Source organism: Nesoenas mayeri, assembly GCF_963082525.1.
Source record: "Nesoenas mayeri genome assembly, chromosome: 2".
NCBI classification, from domain to species: Eukaryota; Metazoa; Chordata; class Aves; order Columbiformes; family Columbidae; genus Nesoenas; species Nesoenas mayeri.
In genome coordinates this window covers 91,268,672-91,295,948 of record NC_137543.1, presented here as the reverse complement: position 1 = coordinate 91,295,948, position 27,277 = coordinate 91,268,672, and the positions used below count along the sequence as shown (strand labels likewise).

General features: G+C 41.4%; 1 protein-coding gene across 1 annotated transcript in view; it reads left to right on the top strand.

Moving 5' to 3' along the window:
* The window catches only part of F13A1 (coagulation factor XIII A chain), a 60,933-nt gene that overhangs the window by 16,809 nt on the left and 16,847 nt on the right, over positions 1 to 27,277 (top strand). The window contains exons 4-8 of the mRNA XM_080339094.1: positions 2,283 to 2,534; positions 9,249 to 9,367; positions 15,109 to 15,216; positions 17,717 to 17,891; positions 21,624 to 21,762. Of these exons, the coding sequence (XP_080195220.1) occupies positions 2,283 to 2,534; positions 9,249 to 9,367; positions 15,109 to 15,216; positions 17,717 to 17,891; positions 21,624 to 21,762 (793 nt within the window). The remainder of the gene's footprint in view (positions 1 to 2,282; positions 2,535 to 9,248; positions 9,368 to 15,108; positions 15,217 to 17,716; positions 17,892 to 21,623; positions 21,763 to 27,277) is intronic.

Sequence of the window (27,277 nt, the reverse complement as noted above, 5' to 3'; positions counted from 1 at the left end):
TGTCTCGTGGCTTTGCATGCAAGAAGTACCTTTGTTTGGAAGGGCAAATGGAGTTTTGCATGTTGAGGTTTCAGAAAAGTGGAAATAACAGGGGCTTGGTGTTTTGCTGAACCAGCTACAAGGTGCCAGTGACAGGGTTTCCATAAGGATGTCTCGCAAAGGCCTCATGGCCTTTTTGAGGTTTTAGCTGGTTCCTATAGGCAGATTTGCTGCGGAGTGATTCTTCAGCCTCCCCGCGTGCACGTGGTGCACATGTATGTGGTGGTGCACATGTATGTGGTGGTGCAAAGCCCCTGCCACAGCACAGCTCCTTCTGTCCCAGTAGGCTCCCACACCAACATGCAGCTTCGAGTGAAGATAATAATGTCAGTTCCTAACCATGTTAAAATAGTAATCTTTCCCCGCTCCCACCTTTCCGAAGGAGGTAAGGGAGTTATTTTTAAAAGTAGCACTTGTTAACAGTTTTCAAGGATGTCAGTTCAATTACTTGGTTTGCTCTGCTGCTTCGTTTGTGTGGACTGCTTTTTTAAAAAAATTATTATGTCAAAACTAGAAGCAAAATATCAACTGCAGAGGCAAGCTGGGTCATAGACAGTTGCACTACAAAGAACAAAAATATGTTCAGCTCTCAGATCGCAATTGTTAGCAGGCACAAGACTCATCTCTGTTACCTCTATAGGCTCTTCTCTCTAGGCTGGCTTTCCTTTGATGGCTTGTATTTGAAGTGTCCAATGCTTTATATTCTAGTGTTTTCTATTGATTTTGTTTTCTTATTCTAGTCCTTTTTTCTTATGTAGGTCTTTTCCTTCTATTGTGTCCCTCACTGATCTGAATGGGCTTCATGGGTTACAGCATGCCTGGCCAACAGGGCAAAGTGGGCCATTTATGTGCACTGAATATCTGCAAAATAGAAATTCATGTGTACTGAATAATCTCTTGGATGAAGCACAGTAGCCCCAGATTTCTTAGGAATATGAAAGTCATGGCAGCTCGCAAGCTTCACATTTAAAGCTGGAGTTGTCTTTTCCCAGAATGTGGCAGTGTTCAGATCTGGGATTTTCTCTCCGTCAGCTGTGCAAAAGTAAGCAAACAGGAAAATCAACACCCTTGTGAGTTTAATTTTGAAGTTCTTAAATAGCAGGAATGAAAAATATAGAAGTCTGTCTCTCTGTCTGCCATTGATACTTTTCATTACCCTGTTTTTGAACAACAGAGTCTGAATTTCAGCCTAAAATATGAAACAAATGATAGATTTGAGAATGAGATAAAGGAACTCAGCCTTCTCATGAATGCCTTTTCCTGTCTACACCACTGGTTTACTTTCTGATATAATCTGGCTCTACCTCAGGCTCAAAGGGTGGATCCTCACACAACTTTGAATCCTGGCAGCGTACATGCTTACCTGTAGTCTATCCGTCTAGATGCTTTTTATAGCTGGCAGAGTTAAACAGGCTTCTCTGGGGTGCGATTGGTCTTACTATGAAGTAGGCTATCATGTGCAGTACTTTGGCAGTGTGTCATACTTTGGGACTCATTGCTTGCAGAGAAAGTTTGGCTATCCAGCTTCAATGTGCTCATCTATATTCTGGGTGTCCAGAGTTGGTTGCCACTCCATCCATGAGGAGCAGATGCTCAGGAGGAACTGAGTTTTGGGTATCTGCTGGTGGATAGACTCGTATTTCCTCCATCTATGTGGAGTTGCTCAAAGACCACTTGATCTCTGCTTGTTGGCACAGTAGTGCAGTGGGAAGAACAAGGCTCTCCTCTGCTAAAGAGCCACAAAACTGAGGTCTGTGTCCCAGTGGGCGCTTCCATGCTAGTAACCAGGGTGGTGGGTGCTTCTGCACTGGGGAAGGGGCTCTTACCCACACTTACTGACAGTGTAGCTGACACCAAGGCAAGGAGCAAGCTGGAGGGCAGCTTGCTGCACTAGGACAAACAATGGTGAGCATGGAAATCCTGGGACAAGCCCTGTTCATGCTGCCAGGGTTACACTCCTCACAGTGCCCGAGCCAGTGAGACTGAAGCTTGCTGGAGTGAGACAGGTGGGGGTGTCTGCACAGGCTACCTGCTGGGAAGTGTTGCATGTATTTGTGTGGCTGTACTGCCAAGTGACCAGGCATTGTGTGAAGCAATGAGGGAGGTAGGTGGTTTCTGTCTGCTAAATTTTGCCACCTCTGTTAAAAATAGACAAAGAGATAGAGGACTGCCGGGAAATGAAGAGATTGTAAGAACAAGGTGAGCCTCTTCATGGAGTTATCACCCCCTCTCTCTCTCTCCAGGTCGCTACCCGCAGCAAAACAAAGGCACCTACATCCCGATCCTGGTAGGTGATGTACTGAAACCTGGCGAGTGGGGAGCCAAGATTACCCACAAGGAGAACAACTCTGTTCGCCTGTCCATCATGTCCTCTGCCACCTGTATTGTTGGGAAGTTTCGCCTGTATGTTGCTGTCTGGACTCCCTTTGGCATCCTCCGGACACACAGAAACTCTGCAACAGACACTTACATCCTGTTCAATCCATGGTGCCAGCGTAAGTACCTTATCAGAGTCAAAGGTTCACATTTTCTGCTGCCGGTCTCATCAGGCTTTGGGATGGGTTGTCCAGGAAGGGAAGTCTGGTACCAAGGAGGCTGGATACATGCCAGTTTGGGTCTGGAAATTGTATAGTAACTCTAACAAGAGGCAAATCTTTCAGGCTGAGGAATAGTAATTTCTTGTAGTAAATATACACTAGGGCTTTACTCTGACATTAAAAGGCATTGGCATGAGCCTCCTGCCTGCCTGTGTGTGTTAAACTGACAAGTCAATATGGGCATGTTTTTTTTCCAGGATCTGGTGTTGGGCAGGATGTGGCAGAGTCCCATGTTCTATTGAGTTACACTGCTGACTGCCACATTTAGAATCAAACATCTGCAGCCAAAAGCCTGCAGGAATTCAACAGAAGCTGCTGCTCCTGCAGGGGTTGGATGGAGTCAACCTGATGTGGCATCACTGGTGGTGCCTTCCTGCAACTACATGGCATTTGCCCTTATAACTTCCCCTTTACTGGTGACTAATTAGCAGTAACCCTGTCCTCTGTGAGGAACAGAACATTTTGCAAATAAGCCTTTTCTAATAAACCAGCACATTTAAGAACTTTTTTTTTTTTTTTTATTTCATTGGATCCTGGCTAAAATCAGCTCTTGTGTTGACAGAATAGTATTTTACCCAATGAACTACATGTGTGGCTTTATGGAGAAGGCAAGGAGAACTGGAGAGGTTTGGCTCAGCCTTCTAACAGGCTGCAGCTTTCAACACTTGTAAGGCTCCAAGTCTGACATAAATATGGCTATATACTCAGGTCATCAGCTGACTTCAATATTCTTCTGCCACCACTCTTCCTTTATCTTTCAGTGTTTTTACCAGAGTATTTGAATCAAATAATCCTGTAGCAAACAAAGGCCATCCTACCGAGTGATGAGTAAGTTTAGCGTTATTAATAGAGTCCATTATTCAGCTGCACTACTGTCAGTACATTGAATGATTTGTGCTGAATTCATTACTTGCCCCTGGTTCAAGGGAATATAAGCAGTGATTAGCTTATACATTATTTAGGAAGATATCTGTTAATGCTGAGTAAAGCGGACTTAGTTAAGCAGAAATAGGTGGGAAGGGCAGGGCCCAAGGCCCCGCGACACTGCGAGACACTTCTGAAAGCAGCATGGAGGTAGATACCTCTTAACAGTATGCTAAGAGGTTATTCTGGAAGAGGATGGAGAGTGTTTAACAGAAAGAAAGGAGTCACTGCTGAAGTTATGACCCACTGTGAGCAGCCAAAACTGCTCAAGGTCTGTCAAGGCATCATCAGCCTGCCACAGCTCCAGCTAGGAATGTGCAATTTTCCACCCCAAGGTAGGATATCCCTTGGCTTTAATTGTGAATGTCATAACAGCCAGTTTGTTAGCCAGCGCAGTGACTATGCAGTGGCTCAGCACCTCCTTGAAAGGGGTAAACCCCAAAGGAAAAGATTCTTAGATTACCCCTGGTTGCCTCATGACTAGCATACAAACAGCTAGGGCTGCATACAGCCATAGAGAAAAAAAAAATGTGATGCAGGGGTTTGGCTGCCCCATTCTGGTGTGACTGGGACCACATAGGCTGATTCAAGTTGCTAGTCAGAGGGTTGAAGGGGAAAAATGATTCCACCTTCCCCACCAGCTCCCTGTGCTGACTGGTCTGCATCTGTTCATGGCACACGGGCACTTCTCTCTACTGTGTCCTCCCTCCCTCACACCTCAGCTGAATGGGGCCAAAAGCCAGCAAGATTAAAGCCACAGTGTGGGAGCAAACTCGCAGGGAGCGAGACATGTAGTAGTTGCATTCATCAGCAAAGCCGACAGAAAAGCTCTGCTTCAGGAAAGCAGAAGAGAGTCTTGGGACAGCAAGGACGTGCTGCAAGCCCCTAGGCCCATGAGAAACAACTCAGGGTCACCCCTGGAGAACCACATCTTTGTCTTCAGCTTATGTGTTCAGCTGTGTCTCAATAACTTCAGGTCCTGCTCCTTGCTGACTATCGTAAATTTTGTTTTCTGCATGTTTCATTTGGATTTGGATTTGGATTTATTATCTTTTTTTTTCCCCTGATTTTACTCCTAGGTAGTTTGGGCTAATTGGCTTCTAAATCTTCTTTTTCCTGTTTTCCCTGTGTTAGAAAACCAGGGACTGTTTCTCCACGCTTTATCCCCTGGCTGGAAAAGATTGTTCAGTGGAATGACGAAAGGGTATAAAAGCTCAGGCAGTTAAAGTGCAGAGAAAACAATAGTTTGAAAATCTTCTAGATTTGTTTGCTGGGCTAATAGCTAAGCAGAAATGTCTGAGTGAAAAGCCTCATTAAAAAGAGAGAAGGCTGATGCCAGGAATGAATGGGGATTGTTATAACAGGGAGCAGAGTACAGGCTCTGTCAGTGTCTGGTGCAGCTTTCCTACTCATCATTTTGGAGAAACATCCATGTGTCGGTATGAGCTTTTCTTTAAGACAGAGGCATTTGTGCCCTTTCTTATTACTCCCTTTCTTACTGTAGGTAATTTTCTACATATCTTCATAGCTAAGAATGCAAGTTCTTTTCTGCTGTTTCAGAACAAATTTGAATACCAGTCCAGCTACAGAGGCTTTGCTTCCAAAATCATCATATGCTTTTATATGTTTTAATCTCCTTACCTATATTTAAGGCTGATCACCAAGGATGCTTTTAAGATGCAGATGCAGGGCCTGATCCTGCAAAATGATATACACCACCCCCAAACATCTGGGAACTTAGCAAGCTAGTGGCTTGAGATTTCAGATACTCAGGTGAGATTTGCATTACTTAATAAGGAAGGTAAAGACTGTGAGGAGAGGCAGCATCCTTTACTTCAGCAAGTTGACATAGTTGGGGAAAACAGATGTGCTTTTGGGCATGCGGAGCCCTCTTCAGTTCTGAAACAGAAGATAGAAGTGGCAGGTAGTTAAGGATAACTTCTTGGAGTTTAACTTAACTCTTAGCAGTATCAGACTACATAAAAGCAGAGAAAGGCTCCTTTGATCTGGATACTGTGAACTCTTTCCAAGAAGGTGCTGAGCTTCAGCAACTTTCTGCTGGGGAACATTCAGTCCTTATCAGGAAAAGACCTTTTATTGACTTGTGTGGCTCTCTCACAGGTGAAAATGCATAGTGTATCTGAGTAAGTTGCAGACTGTGGGCTGAGGTGTGTATTTCATTCACACAAGCCTTCTGTAAGGTGCATTATATATAAGCAATTAAATATATTGTAACTTCATTGAGTCAATTGCACATTTCTTCAGATTACATGCCTCAAATGTCCTAAAACAGTTTGAAGCTTAGTAATTTGTGTTTGAGTTTGGACTCCTCTTATGTGTTATCAGTCATCCAAATTTGGCCCAATAACATTTTCTGGTGTTATTAGCTAAATCCTAAATTTGATCTCTTGTATCATAGAATCCATGTATGTGAAATTCATGCAGAACTTCATCCTTCTGCTACACTAATGTAGGCAAGAACTACCAGTTGCAAGGCAGCATACTAAGCTCGGCCCTAGGTGGAGTATGTTTTGTAGATGCCTGTATTTAAACTGTAGATTACTGTATGTAGCTCTTGCAGCTCCATTTAGCTCTTGCAGCTGTGTTTAGACGAGGTGCTTAGGGACATGGTTTAGAGCCAGAGTTAGGTTATGGTTGAACTTGTTGATCCTGAGGGTCTCTTCCAACTGAAAATATTCTATGATTTTATGTTTGCCACAGCGCTGTCCTGTTCCCAATAAGAGTCTGGGAGCTTTGTGGTTCCAGGGAAGCCAACCCTTGCATTCCTACATTCCCAGGGGAGTGTGTTGAAGGGTGGCTGGGTGCTCAGGGCAAGCCTTGCACCTCTGCCTCCACTCATCTGCTGTGCTCAGCGGTCACTCTCTGCACAAAGACATAGCTTTTCCAGCTCCAGCTCACTGCTGTGCTGGGAATGGGGTCTTCCCATACTGGGTAGGAACCTCCCATGCTCATTCACCTTCCCGAATTCAAAGGGCTTCTTTGTACTCCTCATCTCTTCTATGAAGATCTGGTATTCAGTGGGATTCCCCGCCTGCAGTACCATCTTCACGTGAAGTGTATTTTCACCTTATCCATCTTCAAAGAGAGAAGCACAGGGGCTAATTTACTTCTTTGTAGCATTGCTAGTGTTTTACTAATTTCCCAGGATAAAAGAAGTGAGTAAAAAAAATCACTAAACTGATAGAGAAAAAGAACAAACAAACCCAGCACATTTCCATGGAATTCTTCTGTTTGTCAAATGTGAGCCTCAACTTGCACAAAATCATTAGGAATTGTACTATGTAGAACACGCTTAGCATCAAAGTAGTCACAAATGTCTCATATTTTCTTCTAAATAGTCTCAAGGGTAGTGAAAGCTGTCAAAAATCAAAGCAGCTGGCTTCTCTGTGAAACACAGAAGTCCTTTTTACTTTATCAAAAGACACAAATATTTTAAAATAATTGACAGAGAAGTTAATCAATTTTCATCTGATTTAGCAAAGATCACGCAGTCTCAAAATAACACAAGCATCTCAATTGATACCAACCAGATCAATATTGTTATTTTTAATCCCTGAAAGAAAACAACAGCTGTCAAGAAAGCATATGCACGCACTCCACTGAACGTGTAACTGTATATAAGGTATGAGTTCTCCTTCTTTAAATGCATTCTCAGTACCTTTTGTACACATATGCTTTAATAAAACCCAGAGCTCAGTAAGTCAATGCATATAGTTGTTCAAACAGCACATCAGGCAGATCCAGCCTAGTGAAACAGAACCTAAATGGTCTGTAACATCTGCAACATTTTTCGTGGGAAGTTATGCAGAACTTGTTAAGAGCTGGGAGTTGGACCTCGAAAAAGTTGTGTAATATACACTTTCATATGTATGAGAGTCCCTGCTGACACAAATGCTTACAGCTTTTTGGTTCACTGTCAAGTTTTAACAGTCTCTTTTACCTGGTAACCTCTGAATATAATAAACCTGTGATCTTCCACTCTGTGCCTGGGCACAGGTCGACTAGGTCATGGGTGGTGACAACTCGAGAAAGAAACTTCTTGATGACCCAGCTCTTAAAAACTGGGTGAATACCACCAAATCATCACATGCAAGAGTGGGTTCTCAGACCTGCCCACCTTAGGGAAAACCCAATAAAACCTGCTGCTTCTCCATTTGCTTGGATTTGGGCATAGTCTGCAAAGCCTGTACAGCAACCCTGTTAAAAGGATAATGGCAAGTGCTGATCTCTTCAAATGCAGTGAAGGCTTCTTACATCTAACACCTGCTTCCCTATCATTCCTCGCACACCAATGCGGACCTCATTATGTTACACATCTATGCATAACCCCTTCTGTATGTATAAACATAGAGATATAAATATATCTTCAGAGAAAACCAAACTTTCAGCAGGGTCAGGTGTGTAGACTGGCAAAACCCTTCACCTAGCTGAAGCCAATATAAGTTTTTTCATTGATTTTTTTTTTCTTTCAGAGGGCTCAGATTTTAGCTTATTTTCAGCCACACTGCAGTTTTATGGGCAAATGAAGGAGCTTTTGAGGATGAGGTTTACAAGGAAGTACAGATCTGATTTGCATTTCAACAAAATGTAACAAATCAATAAGCTTTTAAAAGTGAAATGATCCTCTAGTAATTTCTAGTGAAGCAGCTGTAGCTGAAGACATCCACTATGGCAGTAGTGAGTGGTAGTTTTATACTTGCCTGTATCAAACTGTCAGAGGTTATTGTTTCCTGTTAATTTGCTATCTGGTACCACATTACTGATTTCCTCAAATTAATTAATTCCCTTACTATTAATTGTTAAGCCGTATCTCTTAATTTCAAAATACAAGCATTGGCACAGGAAAGAATCCTTAACTGTTCTAGCACCACAGAATCATGACCTGCTTCACACTTACCTGTGAATGTCTGAATAGTTTCTTGTCATTTATGAATATTAATAATGGGTTATTTACATATGTGAATCACATTTGCAGGTTGAGGGTCCACACATGTGATCTTCATTCTTGATATAAGACCAATATACCTTGTACCCTTTGTATATGTTTTGGTAAAGATCTCTTCCAATTACTTCCAGTTTTCACTTGGACACTTGAATTTTTCCTCAAATTAGCTGGTCAATCAAGCTACACGAGGGAGGGACACTCCAGTCAATAACTTATGTACAGAAAAAGCAATCAAACCCTTCTGTTAATAAACTATAAAAACTGTATTCCATTTTTTTTTAATGCACTACAGATTTTTCTTTAGATCTCTTGACTGGAGCTGTTTTCCATTAACATTAATAGGTTTGAAATTGTTCTTTGATCTGTTTGTACGGATGCAGAATTGCGTCATGGTGCTCCAACTTTCAAATTAGTGGTACAGAGTAATCATAAAATTCTTGATAAGATGTGACATTTTAATCATAGTTTACAGATTCTGAGAAAACAGGCAGGAGTTGTCAGCATTTTTGCATCTTGCATGCTTTTAAGTTGCATATCATGTTCCTAACTGGGGTCACTACCTCCTTATTCTTGTACTCTGTTGAAACAAGTAATGTTTTCTTTGATGGCAGTTGGGTACTTTTCATCAAAGATGACTGTATTATACGCTAAGAGTTTTTTGTCTATCCCATATAAAAACTTAAGTGACTGTGTTAACATTTATTTTTGGTAAACTGTTACAGAAGATGCTGTGTATCTGGATGATGAGAAAGAAAGGGAAGAATACGTTCTGAATGATGTTGGTATTGTTTTCCATGGAAACATCAATGACATCAAATTAAGAAGTTGGAGTTATGGTCAGGTGAGCTATTTAGAATTTCTCTGGCTGCTGACAGCAAGTGAATTTAATTGACACCAGACTGTGGTTGAGACTGTGGGCTCTGGAGTGCATTATTGATCTCTCCTTCAGAAAGTCAAGGGGCATAATTTTAAAATTGTATGAAGAGTGTGTATGCCTAATCCAGAAAAACAATATTATAATAGCTAATATTTAAATACATTGTTCTAGGGGCATATTTCAGATACTAAGAGGCTACCTGTTGAAAGTTTTAATCATTAGCTGAGGTTTCCACAGTGCAGCAGTATTTTTGCTGCTATGTTATTGCTGCTTCAGGATCAAACTGATTTGGTGAAAAAGTAGAGAGGTTATGTTGGGTTTTTTGTTTGGTTTTGGTTTGGGATGGGTTTTTTTTTGGTTGGGTTTTTTCGGTTGTGGTTTTATTTTTTGTTTCATTTTGGTTTTTTGATGTTTGTTTGTTTTTTTCTTTTCACTTTTCAGCAATAGGTTGTATTGATTTTTGACTCCTTTTAGTTCTATCAACTTGGTGGAAATTCTTCTCATCTGCTTGCACAGAGGTCAGCTTGTCACAGGGTTCCTGTGGCAAATCAGGATTTAATCCCAGAGTTTTACATTTTCTTGCCACAGTGACAAAGGGAGGGAACCTCTCCCTTTGCTGCCTGGACTTGACAACATCAGTTTCCAGTGGCCTCTTGCAGCCTGTGGGCAACATCTCAGCAAGGCTGGTGTGCAGAACTGGTGTGCCTTCAATAATATCAGATCGCTGCTGCTTGCTTGTCTGTTTTACCTCAATCTGTTAGTGCTAACCAGACTGAAAATCCCTATGGGATGAAAGAGGTTTGGTTTGTTTTTTTTTTTTTTGAGAATAGGGAAAAGGCGTTAATGAGCAGAATCAAACGGAGCAAAACTAACCCCTAGCTGTCAGTGAGAGAGGCTGCAAAGGATAGTTATTGGATATGGTGGACTCTGCTCATCTCACCTCCTGGACTTACACAACAGCACAATCAAGAGAGTATTGAAGCATTTCCTTAATGCTATGTTGACAGATTCATTCAGTTTTTGTGGCACCTCCCTGGTGCAGTCTTGCAGAAGGGACACTCTTGTTTGCTTTCTTTCCCTCAGCTAAAGACAACCTCAAAGCTTGAGCTGGATGGGCTGCCAGTGTACTTGCCCTGGAGAGCTCTTTGAACTTGCATCTCTCTTGTTTCCTTATTTAAAGGTATAATTTCATCTTCTTTCCTGCAGCAGCACCTTAGGGAGTTCCTGCCTCTGCACCATTCCTTTCGTTTTGTCGGTGCTATTGTTTGCAGGGTCTGACTGTCAACCTGACTGGGATAAAAACAACCCTGAAATAAGGTGGTGATGGGGAGCAATTCCATAAGCTGATGTTGCCTCTGATATAACAGATGTAGAACTGGATCCTGAGGCCAAAGCTGGCTGTGTATTTAAATTGACCAAAAATGCCCCCTCCTGGCCCTTCCTTCCCCCTGCAAGTGCTTGTGCAGCTGTGAAGTGAATCAGACTGGAATGCTCATTTAGCTGAATAAGCATCTGCCTGATTTTTTACTTTTTTTTTTCCCCTGGGTTACTTTTTGGGCTTGGTCTGTTCCTAGATTCAGGATTCACTCCATGACAGATGTAAGGGGGAGGGAGAGAGGGGAATGAGTGGCTGGAGGTGGACGGTGCTGCTTAAACTAGCTGCTGGATTTATGTCCTAAAGTGCTAAAATTATGGCCCATGGTGGCTTGGCCTGAGGTGCTTATACTCTGCAAATCTGGCACCTTCCTGACACAAACACCAGCTTCCCTAGAGAAACTGCATTATTTATTTGGTTTTGCTAGGAGGTAGTGCTGTCTGGGAGGTGAGGGCTGTTACACAGCTCTTTATCAAGTACTTTCATTTCTGTGTTGTCTAAAATTGGAGGACCTGATTTCCACGCTGTGCTGTAGTGCATCTTTTGTTGTCACTTGCCTGTGTGAAAACTGAGTGTGGCACATAAACTAAGGGGGCCCAAGTCAAGAGTTTTAATGGGATCAATCAGTTTGTATGGGTGTAACAGACACCTCTAACTGAAAAGCAATGGAGAAACAGTCTTCTGGTTCCCTGACTTTCACTGAGATAGAGGACATGATGTTCCTGCTCTTACCCTGACAATTTCCAGTCATTAGAACATGGATCTGCCTCATTTTCAGCAATCCTGGATGTTAAGAATAAGAGCATCTCTATGAGTGAGTAAAAGCACTAGCAGCAAGGCCTATACTATATCATGCATGTATGTATCTTATATTTCGGACACATAGCTCTGTACAACAGTGGAAGTACAAAGCGTAAGGCCACATACAGTCATAGAGATGAAAGGTATATATGGTAATGTGCAAATATAGATAGACTTGTGCATGGCTAGTCTTAGGCTAAAAAATTGCTTTGAACAACGACAGCTGGAAGCTTTAACTCTGGTTGTAAATTAAAAAGGAACACACAATTCAAAACTGGGTTACTAGTGGGAGATGATTCTCACAGCTGCTGTCCTTAATGAGCAGCATCAACAGGAGAGGAGAAAAGGCAAGAAAAATGGACCAAGGAAGAAAAAACAACAGGCCAGTTGAAACACGGCTATAATGAACGAGGATGGAGGTGTTCCTTGTAACATGACTGTGATTCCTTTCTTCTAAGAAAGTATAAATAGCCAGTCACTCAGAAAAGCCCACAGGGGATTCAGGGAAAATTTGGCTTTGGAAGAAATCTAGGCACATAGGACTTCCCTTGCTGAGAAATGCCAAAGTTGGATGCTGTGTTGATCGTTTAACTTCTACTTTTTTTTTGCTTTTTTTGCCTTTTTTTTTTTGGGGGGGGGGGGGGGTGGGGGGAGGGGGTGTGCGTGTTAAGAGAGAGAAAAAAATAAAATAAAAGAAGTGGGCATAGAGTTCTTGTTGTTATCGTGAGTTGTCTTGTGTCCACACACTGAGCTGCATTAGCTTTGCAGCCCACAGTGCAAACATGATTTTACACAGGTGCATTTGGTCAGGTCAAACCACAGGCAATGTGAGATCACACCCACCTGCAACTGACTGTGAGAAATACAGCCCTAATTCAACCAGTGCAAAAGGTGATAGAGCCCCTCTTACTTTGATTTAAATGAAGGGTCATCTATTAGAAACAGGTCAGCATGAAAGAGGACTCTCACTGAAGGCCAGCCCGACTAAATGCATTGCTTTTTAACACAACACAGGTCTGTGTACAGACAGAATCCTTTTGCCTGTATTTCCACCCATGCCTTATTTTCCATCTGTAGTCTTTCCCAGGTGGCTCTGCCAAAGTTCCTTCATCCTGAATTTGGTTTATTTCCATTTCAGCTTGCATTAAGCAGGCAGTGCCTGCGCCTGGCACAAGTTCATTCACCTGTTCTGGCTGCTGACTGCTGCTTTGGTTCCTCTGACATTTCAGGGTTGTTCAGCCTTACAAGTGCTGTATTTCTATTCCACTTGCCTCTAGATAGCATTTTAATTACAAGTTTGAGAGCAGAAAACTGATTTAGTTTGATAAAATGTTTTTAAAGCTCTGGATTGTGAAGAAGGGCAAAGCTGGCTTTAGAGTTAAGGCAACTCTGCATCCTACAGTACATCCTACATCCTTACAAGTGTAAGGCAGCTGGACTTTACAGCTTGTCCTATATCTCTTCTCCTGTTAATCCAGCTATTTCACAAGCATTCGTGTCATAAGGTGGAAAGCAACAACCCTGAAAGCAATTTCTTTCCTCTTCATTCTTCCTGTATATGTGGGCAAGACTGACAGTGTCTCATAAACTGTAGATGAAAAAGGTTTAATTTGCAAGGTAAACTTCTTATTGATTTAACTCAGGTCTTAGGCACTGCTGATGACTTGAAGAGCAGAAATTAGATTTTGATACTGACGAAAGTGATAAATCATAGGACCGAAGTAGAAGAAAAGTGAACTTGAAGCAAGAAGGACAGCTATGAGCGCCCTGAGTTTACATTATCTGTTGCGAGGATTCTCTTTGGGAAGAAGGTTCTCCAGAGCATGATCATTTTTCCCTGAGATTATTTGCATCACACACCAGTGGAGTGGACTGAAGGGTTTACCATGCAATTATTCAGCTTCCCAGGGGTGATAGGATATTAGGCATAGGTCCCTAGAAAACACTGACCCTTCTTTCCCTGCTTGCCCAAACACAATTAATTCGGTTTTGCTCAGACTGCGAGATATCACTTACTAGTGAATGTTTGCTCCAGAGAAAGTAATTCAGAGGAAGTCTGGGTGATGATGAGAGAGGTTTGTGGTGCCTTAGGGGACATCTGCTGAAAAAGATCCATACTATGGTGTTACCCTGAGCAATGAGAGCCAGGCAGGCTCAAGACAGAGGCAAAGAAGAGGACTTTCTTTTCTGGGATGGGAAATGGCTGAGGATGGTGAAACATGGTGCTGCCTCCTCTTTCTTTGCCTATACCAGGACTCAGCTGTTGCCTGTAAGGGAGAGGCCAAAAGGGTATGTTGACTCCCTGGCATGTTACCACCACCCTTTCCATCTTCCCCGCAGCATCAGCAGCAATCTTGCTTCTTCAGGGCTTCCTTTCCATCTCTCTGGTTTTACTCTTCTCCCTCCTCTGCCCCTCCCGAGGTCACCAAGGCAGCAGCAGCTTGGCCTGGACTCTTGCTCAGGAGGTAAAACTCAGATCGCCCTCATTTGCCAAGGAACCTTAAGCCAGGCTGGAGACAGATGTAAAATAAATCCAGCTCTAGTAACAGCATGAGAGCAAAAACCCTGTTAGAGTGAATAATATCTTTAAGGATGCAAATGTAGAACATAAACCCTCATAAAGCAAAGGGACAAGCACTGTGGAGTTTCTGTCATAGACTTGAATGTTTATGTAAGATTGTGCATCTAAAAGATATTTGTTTTATTAATGAGCATTTCCCTCTCTGCTACCATTTTCCAGGGGACACAGGTATTTTCCTTTGCTATGCAGTTTCTCCAAAGGAAAATGAAATACATCACAGGGCAAGTTCTGTGACAAATGGTTTCTTGACTATTTAGGCACCTCTGCCCTCAATTCATTCTTGTGCTTGTTCATGCTGGATCAAAGAAACTGTACCTTTTCAGTCTATTTTTGAAAAAGACTACTTTAGGTCACTTGGTATTTTTGATGTTTAAGTTTTGTAGACCAGGATTAATTTATATAATCACCTTTTGGCTTGTCAATTTTAAACATATTTTTAAAAATAATTTTAAAATATAAGTGTCTTCAAATTAACTTTGGCAAACCATTTATTGTTCAGCTCCCCAGCATTGCATTGGCTGTGTCAGAGAAGTCCTGAAATTAACAGGTCTGGAATCTGTGAAGGATACAAAGTCCTTCGCAAGCAGACTAGCTTCTTGTAGTTATTATTGTAATATCTTCCTATTATATAGTTGTTAGCACTTAAAATTTTATGTCCTGTCAGAAAGGCTGTGTTGTCATTTTAACCTTCTGGAAACCAGTCTGAGATTGAATTGAAAATGAACTCTCTTTTCCCTCACAGCATCTCACTGCCTTTTTTTTGCTATACACAGATGATTATTCTAGAAGGAAACTTGTGGCTTTAAACACAGAACTTTGCCTTGACCAACTAATTTTGAAGCTGATCAGCTATGATAACAATGACGAAAGATAACTTTTGCTCTGCTTTCCAGAATAAAAAGTGACATTATCTTCCTTCTGTTTCACTTTTTATTTTCTTTTATCTAGTTTGAAGAAAACATTCTGGATGCTTGCCTGTTCCTGATGGACAAGGCAGAACTGGAGCTCTCTGGCCGTGGAAACCCAGTCAAAATCTGCCGTGTTGCCTCTGCAGTGGTATGTAATAGATGCCTAAGATATGTCAGAAGTGACTTGTAAATCAAAGCCAGGCTGGTTTAACTGGCCCTTGTGCCCTGATGTGCTCACTCCAACATGTGCCAGATCAATTGTCCACTCTGATCTTTGGGGTCTGGAATTTTATTTTGCTCCACTAAAGGTGAAATATTTATGTCAGTTCATCACCTTTTCCTGAGAGTGGTACCTCATTCTTTGTAAAGCTACTTTTAGAAGTTGCTCTCCAGTAATGATAGCATTTCTTGTGGTACTATGTTCACTTTTCAGTAGCTGAAGTAACTGAGAAAGTTGCTTCTGCCATAGGACAGTAAGGTGGCATGATGGGCGGAATTTGGGATGGGAAATTGAGAGACTTCCTGTGAACTCCAGCACTAATCTCAAATGGATCTTAAGACACTGCCATGGTGGATGTCACTGTGTCTGATTTTTAAGCCTCAGATGGCCTGGTCAAGCTGATGACATTTATGCAAAATATTGTCACCCAGAAGAAAGCACTGTGGAGCTGTGCTGTTAAACATGGGGCCCACAAAACTTACTGTGTTTAGAATTCAGGTTCCTAAAATAATCAGAAGCAAACAGTAAGGAAAAGACTTCCCACATCTCCATTCTTTTCAGCTGCTAGGCACCAGGAGTCATGCTGCGGGTACAACAGCAGCCCCATCCCTGGTATCCAGATGAAAGACTCATCAGGATGTGGAAGGCAGAGGCTAAATCCTCTTCTCTGCCTTATAGAGGTCTGAACTGATGCCTTCTGCTTCACGGAAGAATACCCTAGTTGTTGAGCTAGCATCATTAGATGTTCTCCAAGGTCAGCTACTAAAATAGACTGTCTGCAAAACATGGTTTCTAGACATGAATGATCCCTTAATCCACTCCTTACAGCATTTGGCCAGGCTCTGGAAGAATGTGCTCTTTGTCTTAGGCAACATTGAAACGCGATCTCCATCCTCTCAGTGTCACATGCTGATTTTTGCATAACATCAAGTTAAATAGAACAGCTTCAGTGAGAAGGATTGAGAGCACTCTCACTTCTCATTTTCTTGTAACCTTTTGGTTAGTTCTTTCAAGCCAAACATTAGAAATATGGCTTCAGACCTTCAGACATAAGTAAGAATTGAATGTGGTTCCCTCATCACCAGGCTAGAGATGTAAAGGGTCCCTCCTAAAGGAAGCCCTATGGGTAGAATAGCACAAAGTTTGTGAAACCAAAGGGGGCTTGAACGTTACTTAGGGTTTTATCCACCCAATCATTTTAGGGAATTGAAGACGTTCACCATTGGAAATCCAGGAGTCAATGGACTTTAGGTGTAATCTGCAGGATTAGGCCATAGCTGGGTGGGAGTTTTTGCCTTCTGAAATCTGGACCTCAGTAAGAAGTGGCCAAGAGGTCTTCAAGTCCTGCCCATATTCCTTACCCTCATTATTGCTCAAGACATGATGGAGTAGACCTAAGCTCATCTGAGGAGCTGCATCCATGCTGGGATCCTTCTGAGGCTTCCTGACATTATAGAGAAGGTAGAGTCGCTCACTCTGTCTCTTTACAGCCAGAGGAAAGCCTGAACATCAAAACACTGCTCTGTCCTTGAAGTGCCTCTTTTCTTGGCATGTCTCCCACCACAACGAGATGGGCACAGCCCCTTAACCCTTTGCTTATGACTCTGAATACTTATCTTTGTTCAGTCCTAAGGTTCATAGTAAGTCGATTTTCTAATTATAAAACAGTAGTTAGTCCAGCCAAAAGCTTTTAAATGAGAATTGTGATTTATTTGCCTAGTGTGTAGCTATTCCACATTAGCATAATTAAAAGGTACAGAGCGAATGAGCTTTTTGCACGGCCTCAACTGGTTTGGTTCAAATTGCAGCTAGTAGATATATTACGCATTAATGCCTATCAGTATAGTCATTAGTCAGCAAAACTTGCTTTGTATAATCTTATCAGGGGAAAACTTACACAGCAAATTCCTCCTTGTTTTCATGTGTGCTGGACTGAAGAAATTAGTTTCTACTCTAAAAATAACAGTGGACTTGTTCACCTCTCAATCTGCTGTAAATCAGGAGCAATTTTATTAACATCTCTGAAGTGATATGGACAGAAAAAACAGACCATGTTAGGAAAGAATCCAGTTTAATATTTCTGAGGTTTGTTTATCAGTGTATAACTGATCATGTTTTTTAAAAAATACATAGCAGTAAACATGTTTAAGGTTAATAAAACTTACTAAACTCGCAAAATGGATACTCAGTGTAGTGATTTGATTTCGCCATTAAGTGTCTGACCTTCATTCAAAATTGTTCAGTGATGGAGAATCCATGGCCTTTAGCAAGATTGTTCTATTCATCTCGTACCTTCATAATTACACATTTCTGTCTTATTTCTAGCCTAAACTTGGCTATATCCAGTCTCTCTAATCCTCTTTGTCTTCTGGGTTAACAAACTTATTCAGTCTCTGACATCCCTAACCCTTGTTTCCTTTGTGTTTAGATCAACTCCAAGGATGATAATGGTGTGATTGCTGGATCCTGGGACAATACATACACTTATGGAGTCGCACCTTCAGCCTGGACGGGAAGTGTGGACATTCTCTTGGAGTATTATAGTTCTAAGCAACCAGTGCGATACGGCCAGTGCTGGGTCTTTGCTGGTGTCTTCAACACATGTAGGTACCAGTGAGACAAATTCCACCCTACTATGCATTTCTTACATAAGAAAGGGAGCTTTTAGGTTAAACTAACTAAAATACTTCCTAGTTCTGTGGTATTTAGGAGTAAATAGTAGACATACTTAAAAATACAGGGCTAAAATAGATGCTCTTTAAATAAACATTTGGCATCTCCTTCAGTTCAGCTGCTCTTCCACACAAATCTGTTAACTATTTATTTGTTCAGTAAAACTATTCAGTGAATCAAGAGGATAAGTTTGGGAGAGTGAAGTCTTTTGGCACAGTCCTCATTTCTGTTAGGAAACCTGAGATGAGCAGGGGCCTTCTTATCTAGACCTGCAACATGAAGCTATTACCCAGTATGGGACATGTGGTGGTGTCTGCTCTAGAAAGGATCTCACCTGCCTAGGATTATTCCTAGCAAGACTGACATGCACTGTCCCAGCATCTGTCTACTGAGCACCATTAACATTTTCTATGGAGTTCATGAGCGAGAACAATGAGAAAAATGCTGACCTGGTTTATGAATTGCCTAGCACTACAAAGTTAAGTCTAAACACTCTTGCTCAAATTGGAGCTCTAGTGTTGCACCAAATGGGTGTTGCAGGCTGTAAAACTCCATAGGGAAAGCAGTGTTGGATGGTCCCATTTTTTTACTGTCTAGTACTTGCTAACAGCAGTATCCCAGATAAATATTACTAATACACTGGAACACACTGCACCATATTAGGAGTCAAGAAAGACTTTGGGATTTTAAAAAATGTACATTGTACAGATAACAGGGACCAGACATTAGACATAAGCGTTGTTTCCAACGTAGAGACAGTCGAGCAGTTCTTAGGCTTACGGCACTGGCCAATAAAAGAAGATAAACAGAAACTAAAAGTGTCTTAAGCCAAGATGCTTTTTCTTAGAGACAATTACAACATGTGTATTTAATTATCAAACTCATGGGGACCAGACCAGTTTAGGACCAGGGGGACATAATGGGCATTTCTGCAGGCTTGGAGCCTACTTTGCATCAAGAACTTTTCAGCCACAGATAAAGGTCTAAGCTTTGGTCCTTTTATTTAAGACATTAAAAGGAAATTACAGAAAAACTCCCTGTGAAACTTTTCCCTTTTTCATCTCTCTCAAAACTGTCACATATTGCTCTCTCAAGGAACAGTATTATACTTATCTTTGCATTATACTTTTATAAAAAATGAGAGATATTAATCACCCATCTTCTGCAGCAAACATGGCAATTGAATAATTAATGACAAGTTACAAGACTGGTTCTTCGCCCTCAGGCAGCCCTGGACATCTCTGTGTTTTCACTTTATTTTTTTGCCTATTCTGTATGTGGATGTTTCATTTTGTACATAATTTTCCTCCAATCTGGATGACTGAATTTCATAACTCATTTTGGTTACCTCAGGTGCTTCAGAAGCTATTCAAAGCAGTAAGGACCTTAGAAATAAAGCTGTCTTCTGGCCACCTAGCCTTCTGCTGGCACGCACTTCTCACATCTGGGGCAGGGGATGCATTTTCAGGTTTCTCTGCTTCTCTTTCATATGTCTGGAGAGGTTCCTGTTTTTATGTGGGTAGGCACTGGCAGGGACTCTGTCCTTCGACACATGAAATGATTCATTTTATTCCTGCTGCAATGGGATAATCATCAATCACCCATATGCAAAGAACCTGAGAGAAGTCTATTTCCTTCACCACTTGAGGTCACATAGTCTGTACTTGATGCTCCTCAAATTCCGTACAACACAATGGGTTTGAAAAGCCTCTTGCAAATGTTTCCTATGGATGCAGTTCCTGACATTGGCTTCCACCCCTTGGCTCATCTGGATTTCTCTAGATGACAGACACACACACCAGTTCTCCCACCTTCTCCCCGCAATGGCCTCAAATCACCACTACGCAGTATTTTGCCTGCAGGCCACTGTGAAACTGGGACGATGCAGCAGAGGCCCAGGGCCTGACATGTTAAACGGAGAGGCGTATTTATCTGGGGCAAAACTAGACTCAGTTTGCTGACTAAGTTAGTCAAGTCAGAGACCTGGCACTTTGTACTGTTGCAAGGACTGCTGAAGTATGAAGTTTGTTGAGCATTATGAAATGAAAATGTTGTCCAGAGGCTGATCTGATACATAGTCACTGACACGTCCAGCTGCTGACCTCTGCACAGAAGGGACAGCAAAGGTCCAAACAGCCATGTGCAACTAAAAGGGTTGTTCTGAGCTGATTTTGAGTCTTTCTCAGCTGCCAGAGTTTTCTCATTGTGACCAGTCCAGCTTTCCAAGGTTACTGTATTGTACACTCTGGATAGTCATCCATTAAAAATGCTAAAACATTCTGAAAAATGGTCATTAATCTTGAAATTGTCAGACAAATTATTTTCAATGAGCCCTGATGGCTCATGTGCTGGAAGTCTGGGAGGGCACTTGAATTAAGTTTAATCAATAGGTACATATGATATTGGATGCATCCAGGTAATTTGTCATCCAGAAACTTGAAATGAATGTGCAGTGTTACACTTTATTGGGAGTCACAGTAGTGACACTAATGAATATATAAAACCCAACAATAGCAGCAAGGGCCATTCAACACTGCAGCATCAAAACTATTTTTAAATAGGATTTTCAATAAAAATCTTGTCCCTTTCCAAAAACACCCCTCTGTTTTCTGCAGAACTATTTTGGCTCCTAAATCAGAAAGCTTTTTCTGGCTGGGAAACAAAATATTTCATCTGGAGAAGCTGAGATTATGTGTCACCCTGGAGCCCCACTTCTCCCTCGGGGACACAGTCCATGCCTATTTATCAGTCAGTGTGCACCACAAACACAGAAGCCTAATGGCACACTACTGGACTTCAGACATAGTCATAGCACTTCCAAATATCCCAAATTTACCTGTCATCAAATGGGAAGAAGAGCCATCAGTGTTGCACCATGACGGTCAGAGATTTAGGGATAGGGTGGTGGGTTTTGGTTTTGTTTGTTTGTTTGTTGTTTTGTTTGGTTTGGTTGTTTGGTTTTGTTTTTGTTTTTATCCTCATTTTAAGGTCCTTTATGGGAAGGTACTGTTGACTCCAAAATACTATTACTTAGCAATCAATACAAATTATGTAATGCATTTTGTTCGGACTCTCTAACTCTGACATTTCACTTGCAAATGATGCAGATTTTCCCCTTGCTAGCAATAATTTTCTGCTTTATTCTTTGTGTTCTCCAGAACTCTTCTGATGGCAGAGGTTAAACAGGAAAACTCCAAATCAACCAAAAGGAGACACTTTCTATTAATTTTCTTTTTAACAGGCTCTCATATTTCTCTTGGGTTACTGATACTAGGATACTTAAAATATTTTGCATTTCTTGCAAGTTCAAACTGATTTTTGTTTATACCACATTTGTTTATGCAGTAGACCCATTGCACCCCGATTTGCCCTGAAAAGCTACAGTATGTTCACCATGCAAGACTATTCTAAAATTGTTGGTAATCATCTGCTTAGGCTACAACCATTGTACCATTACATATCTTGAATCTTCATCATTTTGGGACCAAATAAAATATTTAACATATTCTATATAAAGGCAGATGGGAGGAATTATTTGGGTTGATTTGACTGAGATTTTCAATTTTATTCTAGTTATTAATAGTTTCTCTCTACTCATCCTGTCATCCATGAGCACATTCTTCGTATTCGTCCTTCTTATAACAATTTTCTCTTTTCCACAGTTCTGAGGTGCTTGGGTATACCTGCAAGACTCATCACCAACTATACTTCTGCCCATGATAACAATGCCAATTTACGTTTGGACTTCTTTCTGGATGACGAAGGGAAATTGGACACCAAACTTACAAAAGACTCCATCTGGTGAGTTCTCCTGGTGAATGTCTTTAATGTGTCAACTATGTAAGTAGAAAAAACATGACAGTAATGCTGGTGGTTTATTTATTTCTCTGTGTATTAAAGAACACTGCTAGCTTATGTAAAACAGAATGAAAGGATTGTTAGTAGGCTAACTGATATGAACTGCTTGTCATGTAAGGAGACATACTCTAGAGGATCCCACTACTACTGTTGCCATTCAGTATAGTGCATATTTAAGCACACTGGAGGAGAACTAGAATGGGTTTGTGCTCCCTAGGGCCAGGCTATCTCTAAAAATGGAAATGGGTAGGATAAGTACTTCCATCACTCTGGTGTCAGCTCAAAGTGATACCTCAATACCTATGGAAAAGCACCCTTCTTGTCCTACATCTGCCTGATTTCCGTAATTGTAGGCTGGGTTTACATAGTGTGCATGCAGTCACTGTTGCAAATAGATACTTTCCAAAATAAATCCAGTTCATCTGAAAAAGAAACAAGCCAAGGTATTGTACAAGTTACTGGAGTGCTATCACCTAATTTATAAAAATAAAACTCCTTAGGAACAAGAAATGGAATCCATGTATTCTTTTGGAGAAGACAGTGCTCTAATTTCTTCCTTGAACTCTTACTGTCTCCTGTCTGACAGGAGATGTGTAGCATATATTGATTATATGCTCTGCTCAGTAGAAATTATGCGTGGATTATTTGGCCTCATGTCTCTCCTCCTCAGAGTGAAGCAGTGAATGTGACCTCTGTATATATTCTTATATTCAGCAGATACTTGTTCTATTCAGTGTTAATATACCTGATTGGTGTCAATAATGTCTTCAACTCATCAGCATAGAATCACAGAATCACAGAATGTCAGGGATTGGAAGGGACCTTGAAAGATCATCTAGTCCAATCCCCCTTCCGGAGCAGGAACACCCAGATGAGGTTACACAGGAATGTGTCCAGGTGGGTTTTGAATGTCTCCAGAGAAGAAAACTCCACAACCTCCCTGGGCAGCCTGTTCCAGTGCTCTGGCACCCTCACTGTGAAGAAGTTTCTTCTCATGTTTAAGTGGAACTTAAATATGCTCATCAGCCTGTTTCATTAACAACTTAATTTCTGCAAGTCTTTATATGGAAACTGTAATTCTGTAGTTGAGGAAATGACTGAACCGATTGCTGTAACCTCTTTTATGTGATTTCTATAATCTGCTATTGAGAGGGAATCTAAGGAAAACAATTATGTTTGTTTACATCTAGAGCTTGTATCACAGCATCGCAGAATATCTAAGACTGGAAGTGACCTCTGGAAGTCATCCAACCCCACTGCTCAAAGCAGGGTCAGCTACAGCAGGTTGCTCAGGGTTGTATCCAGTTGAGTTTTGAATATCTCCAAGGACAGACACTTTATAGCCTCTCTTGGAAACTTGTGCCAGTTCTCAGCCTCTCTCACAGTAAAAAAGTGTTTCCTGACAGAATTTCCTGTGTTTCAATTTGTGCCAACTGCTTCATTCCTTGTCATGGAGTGTCACTGAGAAGAGTCTGGCTCTCTCTTCTTCTCTACCCCTCCCTAACCTGACATTTATGGACGTGGATAAGATCCTATTGAGCCTTCCCATCTCCAGGGTGAACAGTCCCATCTCTCTCAACCTCTCTCATGTACAGCCTCTAGTGTATAAGCTATTCCTTTCAGTATTCCATATCAGCAAACTTGCTGAGGGTGTGGTAGGTGTCATCATCCAGGTCATTAATGAAGATGTTATTGGACCCAGTATCAACACCTGGGATACACAACTAGTGACTAGGCTCCAGCTGGAGTTCACACCAGTGATCACAACCCTCTTGTCCCAGCAGTTCAGCCCATTTTCAATACACCTTACTGTCCACTTATTTAGTCTATACTTCAAAGTTTTGTCTATGACAATGTCTGGAAGGTGGTGCTAAAGTCAAAAAAGAGAAACCAGCCCCCAGGCACTAGTCACCCCTTGCCCACTCAGAAGGCTATCAGGCTGGTCCTCAAACTTGGAGGAGGTCATCCTTGAAAAACAACTAGCTCTCCACGATCCATCTTCTTTCCAGAACTGCCTTCCATGAGGTTCTTCCAAGCAGGACTTTAAACAGGCCAAAGCTTACTCTCCTGAAGTTCAGGGTTGTGGGCTTGCTGTTTGTCTTGTTCCCTCCTGTTAGGATCCTTGGGATCTCCCAGTTTGCTAAGCTGCATCTGATCTATGTGACAGCAGGACCTCAGTACGTCTCATGCATCTGCTATGGCTCAACGACCAGTAAAGGAACAATCACTCTTCTGAAACCTCCTCTGCCTGTAACGATGCAAAACAAGACCCTAGGACTGGCCACCTCACTCTTCAGTCAATATACACCCAGAAGTGGATCATTGCCACACTTCAGACTTTTCACTGTCTCAACTCTTCTCGCCATCTCCTAACCTGATCTATGAAACAGCTCTCACCTGCTGTTGACATCTCCATTTACTTCCCTATTTCTTCTCTTACCAGCTGTTTCCCAAGACTTCTCAATTCAGTCCTGTTTTTTTCCATTCTTTTGGGACAGGGACAGATCATCCAAAATCACCCTTGCCACGCTGAAATCCATATGCAACTTCATGCCAGCATTTCATCCTGCCACCCTATATTTGCTTTTCTTTGGCTTGATTATTTCTTGAACTGCCTTGTTTATCCTTTTATTCTCCTGGTGCCTTTATTAGTATATGGTACACATAACCCTTTAGGCATGACATAATACATTACACACCTCTTTTCATTTCTCCTCTCTGTCCTCTCTCTCCATTATTCTGTAACACTCCACGGTAGCTCACATGCTGACTTTAAATGGCATGTATCTTAACCTTGATTTTATTTTTAATATCTCTTTTTTTTTTTTTTTAAGAGGACAAACTCAAGGTGTTTATAACGATTTTTTAAAATGTATTTCTCACTTTTATTTATAATCTCCTGAAAACCAGAATCAAAGCTCTTTTTCTTTATTAATATGTCATTTCTATTGCCTTGTACTGCTGGAGCTGATCTGTCTCCAGGTTTTAAATACTCTCAGACTTCAGGGATACTCGGAGCCAGGATTTTTAGTCCAATCAATTGCGGAGTGTGGGGCTCCCTCTGAATGTTGTCTGACATTTATTTATTTTTATTAAAGATCATCTTCTCCCTCAGGATAGGAAACAACAACAACAACAACAGAACACATATACAAAATTACACAGACTTTGCAAAAAGTTATTTTTATAAAGCTGGCCAGATTTGGGCCCATCAGTACTGCCTCTGTCCCCTTAGTTTGTTCTCATTGTCTTTCTTAATGATGATATAAAGACACTTAAAGAATGTTTCTCTTGGATGAGAATCAAGACTCGCTTCTACTGTGAGGTCCAAGCAGACCAATGTTTGTACCTCAGCAGAAACTTACTCGAAGTCACCTGGCCCCATGGGGTTTTGTCCATGTCTAGGCCTATGGAGAAAACCATTTTGAGACTTCTTCTCTCCTGTTCACTTCCAGCTCACTTTTCCTATAATTTCTCAATAATGTTATCAGTGCCAATCTCAACACCATTGCCTGCACTTGTTAACTAATGAAAGGGCAGCGGCTGTTTCCAGCATGCGCCTGTCTCATAAGTAATAAGAAGTACCCTGCTTAAACTGTCTTCCAGGCATAAGACCCACCTGGTCATCTTTTATTAATTTCCCCATCGCTTTGTTTAGCCTATTTGTAATTATCCCTGTAAATATTTAATGGTCACTACATTGATTTGTATAGCCATTCTTGCTTTCTTTAATGTCTCAGGATTGCTGCAGAATACAAGAAATATAGCAGCATTTTAACAAATTATGGCTGGAAATCCAGATCCTCAGTTGTGTTCACCTCTATCAGAGAGATGTTTCTGCTACATTTTGGAGAGGAAAATGTTCCCCTCATCCTCCTTTCCTTAATGCTCATGTGCTTTATAAGCAATGTCTTTCTGTCCATTCATATTCAATATCTGTAAATGTATTTGTTATTTGTGTGGCAGCACATCTAAAAGAATTGCCATCCTTTTGTGCCCAACACCAAATCAATAAAAAACAGTAAGAGAGGTCCCATGTCCTAGGATGAATATAGAAAAAGCTACATTATCTAATTACAGAATTGAAGCAGAACTATCATTTTCTGCACTGTTATACCCCCTCAGTTTTACCATCTTTCTCTCCTGCCTGCTCTTCAGGTTCTTCTTTCATAGAACACAAAGGCAGTGACATATCTGAGTTTGATTCAAAGTGAACCACTGAAGGTTTCAGGGCAGGGATTGTCTCTCTCACATGTTGGCATAACAGTTTTCAAAACCTACCTACCACAAAGTGTGTCCCCATTCTCTGGTAGCCTTCAGCAAAGCTCTGCAAGCATGATTCAGCATTGACTACTCTCAGCAGCATCAAAAATTCTCTGAGTGTGCGTCATTTTCCTTGAATAATTCCTTTTTCTGTAGTGCTGCTTCATTAACTCTCCTAACTGACAAGTTTTACCCTGATCCAAGCTTTCATTTCCACTTTGAAATGTCTTGTTAGACAAGCCTCAGATCCTTCCGACTGCTCCGTGGCTGGTTTTCACCTATTATTAATGAAATGGTCAGAGTTTAACAATCCCCATTTTTGTTGCTAATATCATTGCATGTACTAGGGGCTGTATCAGCAGCTACACAGATGTAATCTTATTCATACCTGCTGTAGGATATGTATAATTTGCAAGCAAAAATGCCCCTTTCTCTACTCCTTTCTTATTTTATTTTTGCAGCAATGAAATTCAGACACTTTCCTGATTTTACTGCAAGACATTCTTCCTAGATTTTCCTTTCCTTGCCTTGCTTGTGCTCTCCCTTGAGTGCTGGTGGCATTGCAGGAAGTTACAATATCTGTCTTTCTTTTCTGCTCACCTTTGAAACATTCTGAGCAGACTGTGATGGTGCTGTAGGAGTTTATTTTTTTCTTTTCCTGAGCATCCAATCAAGTAAGGGCATTTCAACCCTGAGCACCCAAATGAACCGCTCTCAAAAATTCACCTTTCAATATACTGTCCTGGGCCCTAAAGGCAAGACCTGGCCCACAGTGGTTTTAGATGGGTGTTACGGAAAGTTGTACATTCTAGGAGTTCTGACCTCCCTCATTGGCCTGACAAGACTGGGAAGACCTTACAAGGTATCCACAATGAGGATAGTCTTAAAAAGTCTATGCAGGGTCTTTTCCTCAATCAACATGGAATCCAGCTAATCATGTTTGTTTTGAGCCATGCAAAGAAAGCTACACACTGTACGTTATGGAGTTGATCCTGAAATCTCTTCAGAAGAGGCACCAAAGCTTCTGTCCGAATAGTTATAAAGCAGACCAAGTTTCAGTGGCATGAAGAAGATTCAAAGCTTGCTTTAGCAGGCAGACTGAAGTGGAAAGGGATTTTAGTTTGTGTAGCTCTTCATATACCCCAACAATCTTCAAGCACTGGAAAGTTTTCTCAGGGACACTTGCATTCAGAAC